Below are 22753 nucleotides of genomic sequence, written 5' to 3'. Positions count from 1 at the left end.
GACATTTTGGGTCCCGAAGATGTTCCTTTAATAGTTCGTGGTTTGAACGTGCCTCCATGGTTTGAATATGTTTTAAACTGTTATAGTGTCAAGTCGTCAAACTCTCAATCTCATCATTTTGATTCTCATCATGCGTACGTTGGTCCCACGATTCAATTTCTCCGTCTCATAATATCCACAGACTTCCCATGGCCTTTTCATGTAAACACCGTTGGTATAATAGTAATACAATCCTACTTAATTGAGAGAGCCAATGCATGTTTAATGAAGATGTGGCTATCTTTCCACCCGAGGCTAGCATTTTCAAATAACGCCTTAAATGTAGTGGAAAACAATGTATAGAGTATCGTTAGGACAAATTAAGAAACAAAATGTAATATATCGGAACTATACACTTTATTATACAATAATACATCTGTATATAAATCACATTTCTAAATTATAGCATGCAGGCCGTCAAGCCGAAAGGAGGAATTTTATGATGGTATTCGTCTTACATAAAGAACATTATATCGTGCTTACTATTGAAATTAATATTTACCGTACGTCTCCGTCCAACAAAATTGAATGTCATCATTCGGAGTCATACATTGAGTACAAGTACTGGCAATGCTTTGCGAAGCCCCCTCCCTCATTACCCCTGTTTCCTTAAAGATGTATTGTCCCCCTGAAAAAATATTTTTTAAACAAAATTTTGTTGAATATTCCACTTTAATGTAACTTAATAGTTATCCACTTTGACCAAAATTGGATCGAAAAAAAATGTATTTACCTGAAAAAAATCTAATTTAAAGCAAAACATGGTCAAATTGGCTGCCAGCCAATGGATTTTTGGTTGAATTTAACCATTTATTTTGTCATTTTTATAAGTGAAAACATTTTTTTTTTCGTTTTTTTTTCTATGGAAGTGATTAACTTTATTAAAACTACAAAATAACATATTCATAGTCTGATTTAATTAATCTTCATTTTTCATGTTTTTGGGGGACAATACATCTTTAAACCATGGAGGTAACAAATAAATATGTTTTACCTCCATGCTTAAACAGCAGTAACTAATAAAGAGTTTCGTGCTCATGTGAAAACTGCCTAATTTATTATTAATCAAACTTTCAACAAAATACTGTATTTTATTCAATTCCTTCATCCAATCATTACGCTCGAGTAAATACAAACACATGTTGGCCTAGTTAGGCCCAATTGTAGATTACAGATTACAACACGAGTTTAACAAAAAGAGAAAGACTTCCAATCTTTTTGGAAAACGTGTTTTTTACAATTATAGCAAATACTGTAAAACCATGGACCTATTAATGTATAGGTCCATGGTAAAACCATGGTAAAACAGAGTGAATTAATAATTAATTGAAGGAATGAACGCTATCGTGTCCGATTACGTTTCCGGCAATAAACAAACATCATGTGCAGCTGGGAGCTATGACGAAATAAACAATTGACTTAGTTTTTTATTAGACAAATATTTGTTTTCGATTGAAACCTGTACCATGCTCAAAATGGAAGCCTAATGATAGTAGTAAGGCTCGTCTCCATTATGGGGGAACAGTTTTAACTCTCCTAGAATGTTTCACCCCTCTTTCTAATAACACTGAAAACACAAAATCGTGTAGCGAAATTGTTTAAAGCTCAAAAAGTAAAGAAATACATTAGTATATTAAAGGGTACAGTAACACCTTCATACAATATAGATTTTAAAATTTACGGCAAATAATATAACCATAGCACATATATATCCATGATATAACTATCATAAAACAAATACAGTCATAACAATTATACTCTTGATTATAGAGTGAAATTCAGTCTTCCCCGATTAAATCAACCACCACACTACTACGCACCATACATTCAACCGCGTACGCCAAAACGTACCGTAGTTACTTTATGGAGATATAATTAATTATACCTCTATGTCTTATATTTATCTTCTATTACAATTATTGCTCTCGAAATGTCTAATACATACAACTTTTATAGGTTTTTTTTTTTCAAAAATAAATTTTATTTAAAAACAGGAATGTTTGGCTTACGTTGTATAACATGGAAAGGGGTAGGATAAACCATGGAGGAAATATATATATATTACCTCCATGGATAAACAATGTAAATGTTTAATTTATAGCATGCAATGGTTTGCTTTACATTTTTACAATAGTGTATAATTGAATACATAGGCTAATCAGGGAGTTGTAAAATAATAATTATTTTACAACTCTCTAGGCTAATCGCTACAAAATAGTGCAGTTACAAACAATTAGTAGGAACGTTTAGCATAGTGATTTTAGCTGCATCTGTGATAACACTGAACTGAAATTACTATAGACGTTGAGTAATGAGTTTATATTCGAATTATATCTATAAACACTAAAATAAAAGCCAATTTAGTTTACACAGACGAGCGGAAACGGTAAGCGGAAAACCGCGTAGCTTGTCCCACATTGAATCTGTTCTATCATGAGCGGAAGCCGCCCGTCCGCTCCGCGTTGTGTGTAAATAGTGAATAACATAGATTCTATATTTTTATTACCGTTACCGCTCGTCTGTGTAAATTGGCCTTAAGAGTATAATTATTTGGTGTAGTGGCTTGTAGGTCTATAACAAGCTATACATAGTAAATAAAATAATTCGGATCGATTTGAAATTATTTCTATTACTTTTCTAATTTACATTTGAACAAAAATATTTTCTTTTAGTGTACTTGGTTATTTAATGGTTATAGTTCCCTACTCTTATTGCACTAATTAAAATAATAATTCATGCATGAAAAATAACAATTGAAACGGGAATGTCAATTTGTTACTTTGACATTCTTTATTTACTTTTCTTAGCAGTCTTTTTATCCTAGAGTATAAAAATTCTAGCTCTATAAAACATTTAAGACAAGACAAATAGAACCAAGATTTTAATATGTACTTCAACATGCAGTGGATGGAGGATGTGCATTTCTGCTTTATCACACAAAAATTAAAATATCAAAATTACTGAGGATTTAAAAAAAAGGATAACTTTCTTTTAAACCACAGAGGAATTATTTTAGGTTCCTCCTTTGTTATAATCCTTAGTCTGTGTTAGCTTTAGAGCAGACATTAGTGTTACTCTGTACATGTTTTACAATGACACTCATTGCAACACTAAATGACACTCATTGCAACACTAAATGACACTCATTGCAACACTAAATGACATTCATTGCAACACTAAATGACACTCATTGTAACACTAAATAACACCCATTGGAACACCATCATTTCCAAATTTGTGCTACTTTAAATCGAACACTATAAAGCCATTATTTTTTTTTTACCAGTAGTTTCCACGAAAATAAAATGATAGTGAACATTATGGGCACATGAAAATAAATACCGTTACCTAATCTATCATTTCAACACGAAAATTATTATTAGTACGAAAATAAAGGTTCTATAGTTGTTCTGTATAACAAAAATAATACTGTAACACAATACATGATAAATAAAAATAAAATATATACTATAATATTTATGGTACAATACATTCTACAACAATAAATTAAATTCATATTTAAACGACTATGATCCTAATAGCATTGAATAATCAATACAAAAAAAATATATGTATTTGTCAAGTGCGTTTGAATATCTCTTATGATACACATTGCAGTGCGTTCTTTACAGAAAGTGTGCAGCTATACTAGCTTTGTCACATGGCAATAAATTATACTATGTAACTTTGGTTGCTCCACAAAAACATTATTAGTTGACGGACGGACCAAACCAAACCAAACCAAAAAGTAAATACATGAAAGATATGACGTCCTGAGAATCAAGAACAATTAATTTCACTTATTTGTATAAAAACATTTCTTAGATTTTCATTATTTGGTACAAAAATATTTACTCAACGATTATTTTTAGCACATATTAAATTGCAAGCTTGTCACTTGTACCCGATCCACACACATTGTAAGAAATTGTTACCTGTGACAGCACTCTGTAAAAGTCAGTTTAAAGAATACATCGATGCAATACAGCGGTTATCTTCGCATGTGTGTAACTTTCCAAAGCGTGGTTCCCACTAGAACGCAACGACGTGTTGACGCAAAGTGCTGTATTGCGTAACCACAAGTGGGAACCCGACGACGCAACAGTGCAGCAAATATCTCAGGTTTGATTTCATTTTCACACAGGAGGGGGAAAACACAATTATTGGAAGGGCATTTTCTTCCGTTGCGTCGCTAGTGGAAACCAAGCTGAAGGAGTTTTTTTACCGATCGTTTACATTAATGAACACCATAACAAACTAGCATGTGAAAACGTCACAACTCGGTTAAGCTCTGTCTAAATATGGGAGTGATATACCCAAATATGGTAGTGATATGACATCATCATGTCCATTATATGGGCACATCACATTTGTTGTCACATAATGTTTGATGGTGTAGACAGAACTTTAGACTATCACAGGAGATTTCCATGTAACAATTTGCGTTGTATGTGTGAATCGGGTATTTTACTCTCGTCACACTATTACTATTTTGAAACTAACTTGTAAAACAGTAATATATCTACCAAACATGGCTGTCTAATGTGTCATGTGACCAAGATATCCAGCATCATTCCGTTACCGTTCCTCCTGTTTGCTGTTGTTGAATGCGTGTGAGGTGGCTGGCAAGTACGTGGCCAAATTTCTTTTGATGTATATCGATGGCTGCTATAGATTTGAACAACGAACCTGAAGCTATTGTCTCAGGAAGTTTGGTGAGAAACTGAGCTATATGAATAAAGTCCATCCCAAGTAAAATATTACGATACAATTGAAGGATTCCTATAAAAGAATAAACAATGAAAATTGTTTTTTTTTAAAAATTGTTTACATTTTTATATATTTTTATAACTTGTCTTACTGTGTGCTATCCCATTTTTATTGCTTGATTTTTTCAGCCTTTTTTGGATGCCTTCTATTTGTATAGTTTTATATGGATGAATAAATATTGATTATTATAAATTGATAAACAAATATAGCAAAAAAAAGATTATTTTGCTACCTAATGCTGTCCTGAAAAGAAACTCTTCTCCATCACGAAAGAACACATCCCAGACTCTACAAGCAACGTCTAATGGCAGTGACTTGCTGTACAGTGTATACATCCTGAAATAACAAACGCAACATTATTGTAATTTCTAATGCTGTATTCAACATTCACACACATCCTGATTTAAAAATTCTCCAATCTATTGGATACCACTACTTCATATTGAAAATATCTATCGATGACTATTTATGTTTTATTCAGATAATACCATACAAAGAGAATTGTCTAGCAATGGGAAACTTAATGGAAACTTTTAACAATATCTAACGTTAACCTCTAACAATATCTAACGGTAACCTCTAACTATATCTAATGGTAGCCTCTAACAAAATTATGGTAATGGTAACTTTATTTTAATACCATAAAAGTACAAAACAGATGAAAACAAAACAAAAAACCCAATCATTTTGTATGGTATCGGGGATAGCCCTCTAGATCCCTTTTACATTCTGAGGGGTCCCCTCTACAATATTTACAGTAGCAGTAACCTGTGGGACATGAGAACAATTTCCCTTTTTCTTATCAATACTGGCATACATATAAATGTATAATTTTGCAAAAACTTTACCAGTCAATAATATATAAATCAGGCGTAACTTCTAATTCTTCAAAATGAACAAATAACTGAGGAAGATTATCTTGAAAATACTCTTCAAATGTTGCAAAATATGCTTGCATCTGTGAAAAAAAAAAACATGCTTTTCAATTAATTCCTCCTGTAATTCTGTATTCTTAATTTAGTGATTTCTTGTTTAAATTTGATTGTAAAAACAATGACCACAGTTGACAGACTTTTCATTATTTCAATTCATCATCTTTATGCTGGTTTGGTAAATTACTTACTATGGTTTGGTCAAGTCGAAAGAATGCCATTTGACATGGTTTATTCATAAGGTTACTAAAGCACAGGAAAGCATTAGGAGGCTCCAAGTTAAGTAAAAACACAGCAGCAATGAAAGACATCCCTTGAACCTAAATGCACAAATATAATATTATTATTATTATTATTGAGAAATAATAGAGAAACCAGTGTGGCCATGTTCATGATTCACACTTCTTTGGTGGTATATGTTTGTTTTCAAACTTGAGAAAACTCTTGAGTTTTTCAAGAACTTACAGGTATATACTGTATCTTTTCTGTCTATAAATTTAACATAAATATGTTTAAAGAAATGGTCCCAAGTTATAACATAAATACATAAAACAATGAATGGCATCTCAATATAAAATATTACTGTTCATCTCCATCATGTTGTTGTGCAGTTAAATCTATAATCAGTTTCAGAACATAAAATACCCTTGCAGAACCTTATATTATGACGTCAGTAATCCACTTCAACATCAATAGGAAACAGCCATTTCCTTTGCTTCCAAATGACACAAAATATAATCATAATGCTGTTCTTAAAGTCAGAATATAATTATGTTGCAGTGTTTGAGAAAAATATTGTAATGGTTTTCACTTGAAAAAAAAAAAGCTTTTCACAGAAGATATTAGTAAATGTATTGCAAATTATGATTATGGTAGTACAGATGAAGAAATAACAAGTGTCATAAAACTTACATATCCCACATCTGGCCTATAGCAAGCATAAGCTCCCAGAATGCTATGCAGCATATTGTGATAAGGACCACCCTAAAAATAGGAAAAACACAATGAATGATGAGGATCGTTATCTATACGCATCCTTATACTGGATTCATCGACACATTTTGTCGTTCCAGACAACGACCAACACAATATGCATAAAGTCTACGCAAATTTGTTCGTGCAACGCAAATACAACGTTTTGCATAGAAAACAAATCATGCTACCCTTTCCAGTACAAGAGCAAGTAGCTGCAATTTTCATGTTCATCCCGTGTCTGCTGAGCTTTTCGATTCGCATGAATGTTCATAAATGTGTCATAGCTCTGACTGGATGTAGAAACAATTTGAACTACCAATTTCACTGAAGTGAAAAACTCAAGGAGAGGGATTTGGAAGATGGAAACATGAATACGTATCAGCCAATGCTTTTGTTTCGCGCGAACAAATTCGCCTAGGGAAAAATCGACTTAAGTAATGGGTTGTCACAAGTCTGAAGATGGCTAATTTACCTTTTGAAAAATGCATAGATGAGGGAATGTTCTAGAAACATCCAGTTTGATCAACTCCATGCTGGACTCTCTACTTGCTTTGTGAACTAGAAAAAAGAAATAAAAATGTATACAATGTTGCTGTTCAATTGTGAATGTGTTTATTATTGGTGAAATAAAATAATTTAGTTTGATACCAACCTTTTTCTGCATCTGGTTCTTTGATAGACTTTAATGTGTCTCTTGCTCTTTCTTTAAAAATCTCAAACAACTCTAAACATTGAAACAAAAAATATGTTACAATAATTACCAAATGGAAAATTTTAAGAAAGAAATAGTAAGAAAAAATGTTTAATTCCTAAGAAAAAAAATGTTTGCAAAACTGAATTTGTTATATGAATTAGTATAAGCTAAATTTGATTGCAAAAAAATACAGTACTGATGATTAACACTTGTAAAAGACAATGTTTATATCAATTTATTAATATTTCTTTATACTGGGTAGCCTCTTTCCAGTCAAAGGTATGATCAGTGATGGTGTGTGACAGTGGCTGTGTGTGTACTAGTACACTGGGGTAACCTCCTACTCGTCTTGAAAGATGTACTAGGTTCTTTAAAGTGCACATGAGCTAGATGTGTACACTGGACCTACGGTTTATAGTCCTTATTCGAGAAGACTCAGAACCATGGAGCAAGTGAGCCGCAACCATTGCCGATGTTATGGCTACGTAATTATGGTTTCACTGTCTTAACCGCTCAGTCACTCACACTAATGTTTGGTCATGTTGTTCAGCGCTTAGAGCATTTTGCGCTATATTAAATTGAAAATTATTATGTTTGTAGTCCCTGCAGTTTGGGACAGTGTAGTGTATGTGATAGCATCACTCTTAGAACTTTTAATTACAATATACAAGTATCTTTACCATCAGTTATATTGAGTTCATTTCCTATAGCCATGATCCAGACTTTTCCTCTAACACTAGGGGGAATTCCATTCCACCACAACTCTCTTGTTTTCTTCTGGCTTCTCCTATAAAGTAAACAAAGTCTCTAATATAAGGTTGGAGAGCAAAACTGGTATGTGAAATGGATGTCTATATAATCTTAAGCTCTGTCTACACTATTAAAACTAGCTTGACCAAATATGGTAGTGATATGCCCAAAAATGGTAGTTATATGACATCATCATGATTGTCCATATATGGGCACATCACATTTTTTTTGTCACATACATTTTTTGATAGTGTAGACTGAGCTTTAAATGCATTACTATTTCTCAACCTACAGAATGGACGCAAGACATAGTTTGTTAACCATGGACCAATGTGTAGTGTATGTGGCCAGGCCAGCATATACCCCACAACATGTACATTGCTTTCAAATAATGCATTGTGGGTAATACAAGCACTCTTCCCTGGTGATACCAACGTGGGGGTTTATCAGTATGATATATTATATTAGTCAATTATTTCATTATTTTTTTAATAAAAATTCATATTTTTAATTGCATTTAATTCATACATGATGAAAGCAGTTTATATTGTGTACAGTATATAAAACAGGAAATGATTATTTCCTTTAAATCCCCAATTCAGAGTTCGACAACCTATGTGCACATGACAACAGGTAAATATTGAAGGAACTTCCTCATCTGAAATTACCTTTTATGAGTTAGAGAAAGTAAAAATAAACACACAATGTTTACCATTTACAATATACTGTACTGTATATTATACATACTGTACAAATACATGTCATTACATTATCTAACAGCAGCACAATAAATGTATAACTAGAGGATATACAGTTAGTATAGGTCTTTCACTCCTGTTTCGACACGGTTCCAGTCTGGTGCTGGCAAAACAAATCGAACATCAATGTTTTGTTTTCACACAGCTACGTGCATATCAATTGACGCATAGCTGACTTTTGATTTGATTTGTCGACGCCAGACAGTGTAAACATAAATTAAACTTACACAGCATCAAAGTTAGGCAATATATCTTTGTTCCAAGTGGTCAATGAATTCTGAACTTTTTGGTCAAGTTTTGTCTGCTGGACATGATCCTTGGCCAGCTGCTTAGCGAGCTCTTTTTCTACAATCAAAGAAAAAACAACGACAACTTAAATACATTTATTGTAGGACGTTGGTCTTGGGTAAAACTGCTAATTGGATTTTAATGTTTAATCATTCACGGTAACAGGGTTTTTTTAAATTTGAAAACTTCCTTTATAAAGTACTTTACTGTTTCAGTGTAAACCATGGAGGTACTGTATAACATAAACAGTGTAAACAGACTAATCACCTACTGTGATGAACTGTACAGTAATCCTTTCAAAATAAAGATACATCCTGGTACTATATTCAAATCATAATACTGTACTAAACCCACATATTGACCTTGGCTTAGTTCTTATTTCTTTATAATGAAACATATTGAAAATAAATGTCTGCAAATATGTATTATATTAAAATCAATCAAAAATACTTTGCTTCAATGAACCCACTGCAAAGTAGGAACATAATATGAAGAAAAACAAGTAGAAACAAAAAGGACGAGGAAATGATGTCACTGAAATGTTGCTGATCTGATGCAATCAATGCATCACAGAAACATTGACAGATTCTACTATTAACTTTACTGAACTGTGCTTGCTATATAGGGAATTTAAATTTTGTGTTGTATTTCCAACCCATAAAGATCTGCTTGATAATAATTTAAATATTAATGAACCAAAAATAAGCAGATAAAAATTACATAATTCCTTAATCAAACTTTAAAAGAGCTGGTATAGAAAAAAAATAGTACTAAACAGATACAGAAATTGAGCTGATATCAATCATGGTTATGATATGTAACGTTTATATCTCTAATTTACGGGTTTTTATAATTAGGCTGGTCTATTTTATTCCTATTAAATACCAATTTTTTTTTAGCATATCTATTGATCATAGGTCTATACTTCACGAAAACTGAATACCAGTAATCAGATATACAGTATTTATTATATTATTAAACACCTAGCTTTCAATAAACACTCCACTCGAATAAACGCTCGCCATGGAACATCATTTGGAATAAACGATCCCCCCCCCCCCTCTTTCGAATACTCGCCACATGCATACACAATATTGTATTACAACATATTTCTATTTGTAGTAGAATTCATTAATTGACATGATCTACAGATTACCAAGCATTTTGATAACAATTTTTGTTACTGTATTTTATGACTTCCTGAAATAATTGTGTTGTATTTTTTCACATCTACACAGTAGGGGGTATTTATTTGATAATACATGTTACCATATAGTGTACACGTAAATAAATAAACGCGTCTACCAAATAAACACTTCCCTTGAATGAATGCCCCCAACCCCCACCGCCGCTAAAAACCCTCCAATAAACGTCCCTGGGCGTTTATTCAAATACGGTATTTAATAATAATGCAGTATCATCATTACCTTTCTTTTTTGCTTCTTTCACCATCTGTTCATACATGTGTCGATGTTTCTGTTCTTCTTCAGGATTTTTGGCAGGAAGGTTACTGCAATAGCAAACACAATTTACGATTTATTTTCCATCCTAATATTATTAGATCATAGAATATTTTCAAATAACAATGAAGTTACAGTAGAACTCATTGTTGTAGTCAAAGTTCTTATAGCTGAAGGCTAGATCGTCAACTCCAATGCATTTGCATTGCATACACGTACATCTGTGGAGAGCTTCTCTCTAATATGGCTGCCAGCAAATCAACCAATCAAACACGCAAATTTCACTATGCTGTGTGAGCTAAGGGTCAAGAAAGCGTAATCACTGCAAGTGTGTGTTCTAAAACAATCCTTATACACAATTTGTAAGAATTTATTTCTATAAAGTATTATTTCCATTTTCTCAAAATACAGTAGTTTAACTTGTCAATTGTATGACCCACTATACAACCCTCGGGAGAGGTGCATCATTTGTCCGATGTGCATCATACCTTATGAATACCATGTCGCACCCGTGCGTCAACAATGTGACTTACATTTAGGTGACCATGACGCACCCATTTTGATGCATTGTGACCATGTTGTTTATGATATTTTGGGTGGTAAAGTGACGGACATTGACACACCATTGTTTATTGATGTGACGTACCATCTAGTTTTTTTGGCACACTCCTGTGTCAGTAATTATTTGTAACTGAAGCGCCCATGACGCACCTCTCCCGGGGTCGTTACCTATCACTACAATACCTACAATTGTAAACTAACTTCCGGGGTCGTTACCTATCACTTACAATACCTACAATTGTAAACTAACTCCCGGGGTCGTTACCTATCACTTACAATATCTACAATTGTAAACTAACAAAATGATTCAATCAGAAATACTCACAAAGGACGATTTTCAAATATCAGAGCAGTGGTTGAGCTTGCGACACCCAATGATGCTTGACGATTTTTCCATGACGTTGATCCGGTCGGTGGATGGGTAAAGCCCTTCTGTTGGTTGTCTGGCATGTCTTTTACCTGCATGCGGCCGAATGGTGTCCATTCCTCTTTGAGGACTGCACCAGAGGCAGCAGAAGCCTTTTTAGATTTTCCACCAGAAAGACGAGGAAAAAGATTTCTAACAATGAAGAAATCAAATAATACATTTTTACACAAAAAATAATTTGACGAAACATAAACTTTAAAGTTCTTCTACCTTAAATATATGCACATCATATTATGGTTTTACAGTTACACCAAAGATTTTTATAAAATTTAAGAATTCAATTTTCAAAAAAATCTAAAGAACAGGAATACATGGTCAGCTGTAATGTAACAGAGCTCAAAGCACATAACATCTGTTTTTCTTAAATCTTTTCCTGTAGTTTGTCTGCTTTTGTAATTTAGTTTGAAAGATCTCAAGGGAATGCATGAAACACTACACAGATGGATGCAATGTTTTCCATCATACACACTAAACATGTTTAACTGAGTATGGCTTTACCCACAATCCACAATGTGAAGTGAATTTTCAGCTTTAATAAAGGATCCCGAGTGAAGAACTTGTGTACAGTACTGTAGACCAGTTTTTTTCACGTTATATACTGTATTTATTAATTAAACAATAATTGTCTGCCACTGTAGGGAAAATATTTTATTCAAAAAGACGATTCATTTTTCAAAGCAAAACTTACCTTGTAAAAAAATTACCAATTCCTTTCTTTTTAGGTTTTGCTCCCTGTTCGGTATAAGCAGACTCCTCCTCCGCATTAGTACATTTAGGAGGACTTGATCCAAACAGACTAACTTCAACAAAGTTTTGATCGCTAGAATCAGTATCAACATTTTCAAAACTGTTTGCAATTAAAATAGACTGTGATATAGTATGGGAACCACAACTATCTGGACTCGCTTCTTTGGAAGTACTTTTGTTAGTAGCACTGTCACAACAATCTTTCTCATCCGATTCATCATTGAAATCACTAGACATAATTCGAGGTGGGCAAGAATGTCGCGGAAAGACATTTTTATTTGTGACATTTAATGTAGCAGTTAATGTCTCGCAACTTGTGACATCTAAAGTGGCAGGTGTTGTTTCACAATTCGTGATGTCTAAAGTCGCAGGTGATGTTTCACAATTCGTGACGTCTAAAGTAGCAGGTGATGTTTGACACCTTGTTAAATTTAATGTCGCAGGTTCTTTATTATTATCATTAATTTTGTCATCTACTATGATTCTGTTTTTATTGGAATCTATATTGTTAAAATGAAGATCATTCGTGTCTTTTGATTCTAATTCAACTTCATTGGCTAAGTTTTCTATACTATTTGATACCTCATTGCACTGTATAGAACCATTATCATGACTGCATGTCTTTAAACTATCTTTTCTGTAGTTCACTGATTTGTTGTCAGTTGTGCCACTGCCATAGTCTTCACAACTCTGTTTATCATCAGACTCATAGCCACCTGGAATTGACAAGCAGCATGAGTTTAGAGGATTTACAGAACTCAGAGCATGGCTACACACTCTCATAACCTGATCTTGGACAACATATTTCACTGTTGATGATGGTACTTCTATTGCTTCGTGACCAATCTTAACTTTTATTCCATCCCCTGGAAATAACCTTTTCTCTCCCAAACAGCCTGATGAATCCTGTTCCCTCTCTTTCTCTGAAATTTGACCTTTTCTTTCTTGCTCATTATTGTCAAGATCATCACCTGAATCAAGTGTATTTTCAATTTCTTGAACAAAATCAGCATCTTCATCCCCAGATTTTGATTTTTGTCCTTTCTTCAATCTACCACTGCGTGCATTACGGACTACCTTCTTATCAGAGGTTCTACCCTTAAATTTGAAAATAGGCCATGTTGACGTAAATATGGGCGTTGATCTACCGCTCTGTTTAGCAGAACCTGCCTTGTTAGGTTCGTGATCTTGCTCTTGATGGGCCTGATGGCCTAGCCTTGTCGACTCATTTTTACCACTGCTATTGTCCGTTTTACGTTGTTCTTTCATGGTGACGGCAGTGTACTGGATAGCCCAGTATTATATTATATAACTGAATGTACACCTTACTTGTATTTCATGTTTGAAACAGTACAATTTCCATTTTTTTACATCCCTAAATTTCAACCTCTCGCTAAAAAAATTATCGGAACTAAAAAATCAACAAACAATCGTTAAAATGACTATAGAGGGCAGTATTTAGAGAAAGTGATTGATATTTTTTAATTTTATACGGTAAATCATAGAGATATTATACTATAGTCAACTATTATATCTCTATGGGTAAATAAATAGTTAAATTATTATTGGACGTATATTTTTAAATGTTGAAGCGGGTGAGGTGGTAGGGTGATGTAGAGACGTTCGAAAAACAAACAAGACATCTTAATACAGTACTGTATTTATCAATTTTATTTAGTATTATTTCTCAAAATATGGCATTCATTTTAATGTCATTAAAAATAAATTATAAAACAACAGGAAAAAAATCTTTAATTACAGTATTTATATTAGTTCTCTATTCTCAAATTACTTTTTTATATACTCTAGGAATGTAAATATTTAATATTCCAACGTTATCCTAAACACAGTAATGTGTTTAATCATGGAGGCCATGGCATTAAATGTATTAATAAAAAATAAGGACTTCAAATAATAAATTAACTATCACAATCAAGGGGAAACCATTTTTACTGAGCATAACTAGATACTTATAATAAACCATCATTCGTCACAATCGTCCAAAACTGATGACAATGAGGAGTCCGAATCCGAAATATCTGAATCATCTATATAACCAAGTTGGTAACTTGTATTATTTGTCATTTCACTTTGATGAACAATGATGACTTCATTAGATGCTTTGGCACGCCTCCTTCTATGCCTAATATTATTAGATTGTATTAAACTACTGTCTAAATCATTATGATATAATGTTGCTTGTGTGGAATTGCTTGGCCCACTAGATGTGCTGTCAGTATTCTCTCTAGATGTTCTCTCTGCTTCTGCAGCTTCCGCATCATTCACGTTATGTGGTTCTTCTGCGATAGGTTCTTCTTTCTTTTTGTCAATTGCAGTTTTATCTACAAGTTTTTTCTGACACATTGGACAAACATCTTGTAAATACAGCCACTTGCGTAAACACATTCCATGGAACATATGTCCGCATGGCGTTATACGAGCCGTTAGTAATTCATGATAGCAAATGGCACAAACATCATCATGGCCTGTTAATTGACTCGCAGTTGCAAAAGGTAAATTGTTGATTTTAGTAACAGCAGTCCTACGATTTTGGAACATTTTCCAACCTTCTTTAGCTTGTACAAAAATATTAAAATACGCGTGTATACTCATCATAAACGCTCGTATTATACCACCGGATTCGAATAAAAGAATCCAGCCACCATTAAAAAACAAAAAGACGCCAAAGAGAAATTCGATAACGCTTCCAGCTCCTTTTAAGTAGTAAACATAGTCATCAAGATTTTCCCAGTAGGTGTTACAACAGGTATCAATCATAAAGAGTGTGTACACAGATGTTGTAACCAACACCTTGATACAGAGTTCAAGACAGAATGCGGAGACCGCCAGAATCCACGTACTCGTCTCGTATGACGTCCATAGAGAATAGAAAAGAAGAAATGGAATAACGAGAAGAAGAACAGCTACGAACAAAACACGAGCGTGCCGTTTCCAAGACGTATTTTGGGAGGCGCCTAAAGATAGCATAACTTGGTTCAGCATGTTGTGAATAAAATGAAGAATTGCAGTAATAAGAAGACAGGAGTTTCTAAAAAGACGAACCAATCGAGCGTGTCCTTCTAACTCTGTTAGACCAGTCTGAAGTGCTAAAATAAAAAACAAGACTGCTGAAACAGTCCCAATGTATTTTTCTTCATCATCTGTACTTTTGATGATCATATGTATCAAACAACCAATGTGATTGGCTATCTTTGCAACAACTGCACTCATACCCAGTAGCATGATAAAGGATCCACAACCAGCTATTGCAAACTCTGAAGCTACTCCTCTTAAAGTTGTCCAATTCCAATAAGCATTGATATCGTTATTTAAATGTTCAATGCTAAAATAATGTCCGAGAGCTACCCACAATGCATTGCTTATCCAAAAAACTCTAAGCAACGTTGGTACATGCAAACGCTTCCATTCATGTTCTAGCAGCATTTGTAATCCTAAATCATTACGGATAGTTCTCAGCTTTTGGAAGAATTCATTAAAGCGCAGTGTATCACTTACAACTGTGAGCGACCAGATCCAAAGTATCAATACAGATACGGCCACAGCAGAAGCAAACCACTGACATGATGAAACTACTTGTAAATTAATTTCAAACCCAGGTTCGTGACAATACACCGCAACTGAAACTGGTAAAAACATGATAAAGTTACAGAACATGACTGCCCGTGGCAAAAAGATACTGATGTGTTTTCCTAGCAGTAAGGCAAACAAAGAGGCATACAATGCTTGAAGAAGAACATACACAAATACATCTCTTGAAAATAAAATCTGTGTTCTTTCTAAATGTCTCCATGTCTCTGGTTGTCTTTCTATAAACATAACATCCCATTGCTCTACTGTGTTATTAGAATGCAACTTTACCAGGAACTGTTCAGTCCACCAATAGGATGCTTGCAGAAGACCACATGATATTATAAGGATGTATACTTTTGAAAGTATTCTTGATGGTAGGATGAACACTAAGAATGCTAAATTAACCCCTAAAATAGTAAAACAAAGAATTAGAAATACTGTTACAAAAATGTTCTATAGAATTCTATAGAGTTCTATACAGAGCATTTTATAGAGCTCTATGGAATTCTATAGAAGTAAAACATTTCTATAAAAACATATTTCAATTTCTATAGATTTTATTTAGTGTCTATAGAATGTTCCTTTTTTTCTATAGAATCTATAATTTTATAGAATTTCTACATAATTTATTTATGAATTTATATATAATTAGGCCTATTAGTTTTTTAATAGATTTTCTAACCATTATGGGATGATGATGTGATGTATTGGATTGATAATTGCGTTTTATTTTGCCAATAACAATACATTAAATAACAATTTTTTCTATCGCTTAAAAAAAAATTATATGATAAGCAATTTTGAATGTTAAAAAATAGAATTTCTATACCAGTTTATAGACTAGAGTGCTGTAATTTTTATTAATCTATTTTTTGATTGAAGTGAATAACTATGTGATAATAAAATTGGCTATTCATAAAATTGTTTTAAATAATTTTTTTCAAGGGGGCAATATTATCTTTATATATCTTTTTTGGCATAGTTCTTTAATAGAGTCAGGAATTTGTTTTTCACACATTTTAGGTTAGTTACAGTACTGTAGTTAATTAAGTTAATATTTGATGGTTTGACTTACCTAGGAAACTTAAAATTAGCTGTAATAATGGAAAAGTGTTGTTAACATTTAAAGGAGCACCTTCAGTTTCTGAAAACATTCCAATTAACTGCTTCCAACAATTAGACATGTTAAATAATAGGTTATTAAGAACAAATAAAAGGGGAACTCTCATTGCAATGGTTGCCATAGCTGGCAGATTCATCCTTATATTGGTCTCTTCCATTTTTAAAACATCTTCTGAAAGGAAACATGAAAAATATAAGTGTTACACATGGAAAGGTTGTTACTAGGCCTAATTATAATTATTGCATTACTATTTAATATATTTTAATATTTAATGTAGGCCTAGAAATGCATGAAAATATTATTTTAAATATTATTAGAAAGTAAGATCATGAAGTTTTGGTTTAAATTTATTTAAAGCATTGTCAATTTTACTTTGTTATTCCTTTTTATTCCACACAGTGTTTACCAAACCTTTAGTTCACTACTAAATATAGTACCTAGTCATAGCTAATGCAGTGCAGTTTATATTTATATAATAGATCAATGATAAGAGTACAAATCCCCCCAAAAAGGACGAATTGACTCCAAAAACACATAATGTAGCACATTCCATATGTGTACGCAGAGCCTCTGTAGCCTATATGGCTAGGAGGCAAAGCACAAAAAACAGCAGCCAACACAGGCTTTTTTACAGCAGTCGTTTATTTTCTTTCTATCAATAAACTCTCTTCTTACAACCACAATTAAAATAAGCCTTATATAATTAATTAAAAATAATTACAAAATTGAAATAGTATACTTACTATAAAAACTAATCTAATTCATAACATTTAGGGGCGGCTAGGCCAGCCATACGTGTCATCGTTATAGTCCTTCTCGAATCAACGGCGCAACGGCGGTGGTGGCGATATCACACACGTACTGTGTGAACATGAGAGTGTGCCTAGCCTTTGGGACAGTCCATTAAAATAGAGGTAACATACCTGTAATAAACCATAACTTAATACTAACAAAATAATCATAAATTACATATTTATCTTTCAATCCATTTGAAAATAATAAATTTAAATTATTCAATTGAGCAAAACAAGAAAATACATTGTATAGATAACTAATCTCTAAAGTTTAAAAAGATTGTACCTTCGAATGAAATAAATTGTACATAGGCTAGGCCTCCCTAGCTAGAAATTCCCAAGTTCAGTATGTTTAACTTGTTACACTGTAACTTACAGTAAACTGTACAGACAGTATAGTACAACCTCACTGCGTACAATTTTGATGTTTTTTAAAGTATATTTATTAAATAAAATGTATTGAAAATCAGACCTAGGTTAGTACAGATACTATACATTATTACTATGCATTGACTAGCTTAGTTTTTCAGGTTATATTCATTTTTTTTTTACAGATCTAGCCTAGCCATGGAGTAAAGAATTTACTCCATGGCCTAGCCCAACCTTCTTCTGTTTCTGTACTAGGCTATCTATCTATCTAGGCCTAGGCCTACTTCTAAGTTCTAGGTAGGCTAGGCCTAGGCCTAATAGTATGGCCTATAAAAACCCACTTTGATCTAGTCTTTTCTTAAAGCTATTCTATTCACAGAGTGAGCAGTTACCACATTACCAGGACAGGAAGAGCTTTGGTATATTTTATACCATATATTTTATACCGTATTTTTGACTACCCCGTTTCTGCTAGAAGTACGACCTTGTTGGGTGGACGTGTTAAAATTCATCTTTTTTACCCAACCTGCCTTTCGCTCTAAAATGGGAACAAGTTATTCCTTCCTTGCCCGAATTAGAATTTGTTATCTTTGGCGCACGATGGATAGCCTCTGCTCTCACAGTCTCAGTTTGTTTTGTTATTGACTTGTTTACGACAAGTTCGCACACACCATACTTTTTAAAATTTTTGCTAAATTATCTTTCTAAATCTGGCTGTCCTGTTTGTTGCTTTAAAATTTTCCCAAAATATTTTACAGATTATTTACAAATGTTGTGATGTTGTTCCTTACTTTCATTGACTATAGATTAATCCATCCATTTGTAAAGAGCTTACAGAAAATCAAAAGATATCGTATTTTTTATTTGCAGCAGAACCGGGTACCCAAAATACGTTATAAATTTATGAATACCATATTTTATCCACAAATTTGTTGGGGAAAATACGGTATACAAAATATGGTATATTTTTTATGAGCGCATTTTCCGCTTTATACAGTATTAAAAAAATATCGTATTAAATATGGTATTTACTTCTTTCCAGCAGAAACAGGGCCATAGCGAGAAGAAGTCAGATCTGCACATAGGGATTTTAACTAGGTTTGCAATTTTCATCAGCTGGGGCCAGACCACCACCTCCTAGTTAGGCCTAGAGGAGTGCAGCAGTATGGAGTGAGTGAGTGAGTGCATGTATATAGCTGGTTAACGTTAATGATGATACACATACTATGTTCTTCTTGTACTTTTACTATAGATAATTAACATGGCTACATCACCAATAACAGAACAAATAATCATTGGAGTGCTGCGCTTACCAAGTGTGTTTATTCTTGAACATCTGTATCATTTAGAAGAGACAGAAAATGCTACAAATATTGTGAAATACATTGATATATGCATTTCCTTTGTTGGTGAGTAGAAATAGTTCCATTGATTATGTTAAATTTAAATTCATTTTTTTATATCCCCAGTCATTTTTTTGGATCAAACACGTATGGAAACGTACTCCCATAATGCAGCTAGTAATCAGCGCAAAGTTGATCTAACCATGTTCCCATTTAATACACCTGGGTGGGGAAAGGCAAATGTAAGTAGGATACAAGCAATGCAGCAAGAGTTGGATTCGAACAACGACCTCACGATCGGTAATCCAGCGTGAATTACTGCGCCACACACCCTTATCTCCATTGAGATACCCACAGCACTGAGCAATGTAATTTTTTTCAGTAATTTATCTATGGATTTAATTAGTTTAACATTTTTGAAAATCCTTAACATTTTGTTTAATGTATTTTACATTTTTGCATTTTAATTTATGTTGTGGCAAATCCCATAGACAAATCTTTTATAATCTTTTTATAAATTATAAATAGTTTGGTTTAAACTGCAATTACATAAATATTTTTCATTTTTCTTGTTTATATTTGTTAACACTTAATATTCAATCTTTTTTTATAGGTTATGTTATTGCCTTGGCACTTTTGGGTCTTCCTGTTCATCATTTGAAGTCCATCTACAAACACATCTCACCTTTGTTGTTTCTAGTCTTTTCAAGAACATTTTTCACAATTTTTCAAGATGAACAAAATGAAGTTTTTAATTCTTATGTTAATATTGCTTTAACTGTCATGCATGGTTTTATTATTGTTTTGCTGGTGAAACATAATTATTTCGGGGTGATGACATGCTTGATCGTACCAATGATTAGTATGATGTTCATGAATGAAAGTGTAAAATCCTACCGGGTGTCATTTTGGGTTACTATGATCATCACTTTGCATTCTTTGGCACGTAAATCTAGGCCATTTATTAGTATATTTAATGATGGTGTATTAAAAACAATGAATTTTTTTCAACAGCATAATATGATGTACTCAATTCCCATTGTTTTAAAAATGTTATTCGTACCTTCAGTATTTGCCAGTTTCTGGATATTACAGTTTGCTATCAACTTTAGTTATCTTAATTTTGAAGACAATACTTTTAAAGATAGGTGGCTGATTATGGTGTTTGCTATGGCTGCTGACAGTTGTAAAAGTCTGTGGACTTTAATGGGCCTGTGTGCATTCGTGTCATATGCTGCCTATTGTATACACAACGGTTGTAGAATCTATCTAATGGGTTTCAACGGACAACATATACAATATACGGAACAGTTCAATGGCGCAATAGAGGGCATACTTTTCCTTTTCTTGGCCTTTCAAGCGCAACTTTTATCTTCCGAACGGATACAAAAAATGTTTATAATAGGCATAGTGTTGTTTATTGTTTTATCTTCAACACTTGGCACATTGTATGAAATGGCAAATCCTGTGTTATTACTATTGAGCTCAAGTAACAATAGGAATATTCTAGATCATGTGAGGGTACTTGGTTTTATTTTTGTTCTACTTGTCATTCCGGTAACCATGACCTACTACTTTATTCAAGTTTTTAGTACGGACATTTGGATTGTAATCATATCATTGGGTTGTTTGTTAACATCAATTAACACTCTAGGTTCCCTAATGGTTTACGTTTTGTTCATGATTGATAACTTCCGAAGTGAACCTTGGGAAAATCTTGACGATGTTGTGTACTTTATTCACGGTTTTGGTCATCTCGTGGAATTTATAGTAGCCATTTGGGGAGTTTGTTTAGGCGGTTTTGATGCACTTTCCGAATTGAGTGTCAAAAATGGAACATTTATAATTGTACACTTTTATTTTAATGTATGGCAGAGTGCAAGAAGCGGCTGGAAAAGTTTAAAGTTACGTAGAGGAGCAATGAAAAAAATCACAATGTTAAAGCAAGCAACTGCAGAAGAATTAAACTTGCTAGATGATGTTTGTCCAATCTGTTACGAGAAAATGGCAACTGCTAGAATCACACCATGCCTGCATTACTTTCATGGGGCATGCCTTAGAAAGTGGTTGTACGTAAAAGATGAATGCCCCATGTGTCATAGGTCAATCAGTGAAGAGAACATAAGGCAAGATACCGCTAATGGACAAAGCGAAGAAGAAGTGAGATTAAACAATTCTGTAGAATCGGTATTGAGGACGGTAGAAAATTCAACTGATGTGATTGAAGAAAATAGTACTGATGAAGTAGCATCAACTGTGTTAGAACAAAGCATGGAAAATCTTGAAAGAACTACATTTGACCAAAGCACTGACGGAGCAACAAGTACTACAGTTGACCAAAGTACTGACAAAGCATCTGAATCAGCAATGTAACTGGGAAGCTAGACTCCTAAAAGGATCAGATCTCTTGATCATAGTCAGCGTTTCCTTTTTTTATAGACTGGCTGGTGCACGCCTTCCAAATATGTCTACACTATCAAACTTTATGTGACAACAAAAAATGTGATGTGGCCATATATGGAGGTGATGATGTCATATCACTACCATATTTGGGCACATCACTCTTTTGTCAAACTAGTTTGATAGTGTAGACAGAGCTTTACTGATCAACACCGTTTTCAACATACAGACTACTCCCAACCACTGGGCCCAACTCGGATCTTGGTTACATCCATTTTATTTACGGTATATTAAAAAGAAAAACAAGTGTTAAGTCAATACATATTTTTATTGGATAATGCTCAGCAGAATACATAACATTATATATTTGTATATTAGAAAGCTTTTAAATCTGTACAATAGTAAGTAAATAAGATGGCATGACTTCCTAACATCTGTATACAAGAAATAATTACTGTATTATGTACGTATGTTTTATAATTTGTAAGGCCTATAAATATCCAATGATAAATCATATACCAGGTATGTATCATGTTGATAACTTAATTTTGAAGTATGGTATAATATATTTTATTTTTTATAATAAAAACTAAATTTTAAAATGATGTTCTGTCTTCGTACTGTTGCTTATTGTAGTATGCCTTGTTTTACTTACTATGCCTTGAGGGGGTAGGTGTCCTAGAACCATATTATCTTCAGTGTTGTATATTCCAATGGATTGGTGGTGAAAAG

At 33.3% G+C, this 22753-nt stretch overlaps 3 protein-coding genes across 4 annotated transcripts; 1 reads left to right on the top strand and 2 right to left on the bottom strand.

Annotated features, from left to right (window-relative positions):
* Positions 1-381: 381 nt before the first annotated feature.
* On the bottom strand, positions 382-13798 carry LOC144837861 (TBC1 domain family member 12-like). Its single transcript, XM_078693156.1, has 12 exons — positions 12343-13798; positions 11553-11786; positions 10634-10716; positions 9146-9263; positions 8091-8197; positions 7369-7440; positions 7189-7274; positions 6654-6725; positions 5933-6061; positions 5658-5767; positions 5042-5145; positions 382-4821 (listed from the first exon to the last, which is right to left on the bottom strand). The coding sequence occupies exons 1-12, from the start codon at positions 13668-13670 to the stop codon at positions 4610-4612; spliced, it is 2655 nt and encodes an 884-aa protein (XP_078549282.1). The 5' UTR covers positions 13671-13798; the 3' UTR covers positions 382-4609.
* A 251-nt stretch (positions 13799-14049) lies between these two features.
* LOC144836839 (E3 ubiquitin-protein ligase RNF139-like) lies at positions 14050-17923 on the bottom strand. Its single transcript, XM_078691716.1, has 3 exons — positions 17859-17923; positions 17068-17286; positions 14050-16399 (listed from the first exon to the last, which is right to left on the bottom strand). The coding sequence occupies exons 2-3, from the start codon at positions 17270-17272 to the stop codon at positions 14385-14387; spliced, it is 2220 nt and encodes a 739-aa protein (XP_078547842.1). The 5' UTR covers positions 17273-17286; positions 17859-17923; the 3' UTR covers positions 14050-14384.
* Positions 17924-17997: 74 nt separating this feature from the next.
* Positions 17998-22627, top strand: LOC144837393 (RING finger protein 145-like). Of its 2 annotated transcripts, none has more exons than XM_078692467.1 (3): positions 17998-18029; positions 19531-19687; positions 20235-22627. In XM_078692467.1, exons 2-3 carry the CDS (start codon positions 19540-19542, stop codon positions 21992-21994), a joined length of 1908 nt encoding a protein of 635 aa, XP_078548593.1. In that variant the 5' UTR covers positions 17998-18029; positions 19531-19539; the 3' UTR covers positions 21995-22627. The 2 variants fall into 2 exon arrangements, with proteins under 2 accessions (XP_078548593.1, XP_078548592.1); XM_078692466.1 differs by lacking the exon at positions 17998-18029 and adding an exon at positions 18275-18385.
* The last annotated feature ends 126 nt before the right edge of the window (positions 22628-22753 follow it).

The sequence above is a fragment of the Antedon bifida genome, chromosome 3 (genome assembly GCF_963402885.1).
Source record: "Antedon bifida chromosome 3, ecAntBifi1.1, whole genome shotgun sequence".
Taxonomy (NCBI): domain Eukaryota; kingdom Metazoa; phylum Echinodermata; class Crinoidea; order Comatulida; family Antedonidae; genus Antedon; species Antedon bifida.
The sequence above is the reverse complement of the archived record's forward strand: the minus strand, read 5'-3'. Positions and strand labels throughout refer to the sequence as shown.

Coding starts and splice junctions, on each gene's coding strand:
- LOC144837861 (XM_078693156.1), bottom strand. CDS start 13,670: ATGAAAGAACAACGTAAAACGGACAATAGCAGTGGTAAAAATGAGTCG. Junction 8,198..9,145: donor TTGCCTAACTTTGATGCTGT/GTAAGTTTAATT, acceptor TTTACTTTATAG/GAGAAGCCAGAAGAAAACAA. Junction 6,062..6,653: donor ATAGGCCAGATGTGGGATAT/GTAAGTTTTATG, acceptor TTGTGCATTTAG/GTTCAAGGGATGTCTTTCAT.
- LOC144836839 (XM_078691716.1), bottom strand. CDS start 17,272: ATGGAAGAGACCAATATAAGGATGAATCTGCCAGCTATGGCAACCATT. Junction 16,400..17,067: donor GCTAATTTTAAGTTTCCTAG/GTAAGTCAAACC, acceptor TTACTATTTTAG/GGGTTAATTTAGCATTCTTA.
- LOC144837393 (XM_078692467.1), top strand. CDS start 19,540: ATGGCTACATCACCAATAACAGAACAAATAATCATTGGAGTGCTGCGC. Junction 19,688..20,234: donor TATATGCATTTCCTTTGTTG/GTGAGTAGAAAT, acceptor CTTTTTTTATAG/GTTATGTTATTGCCTTGGCA.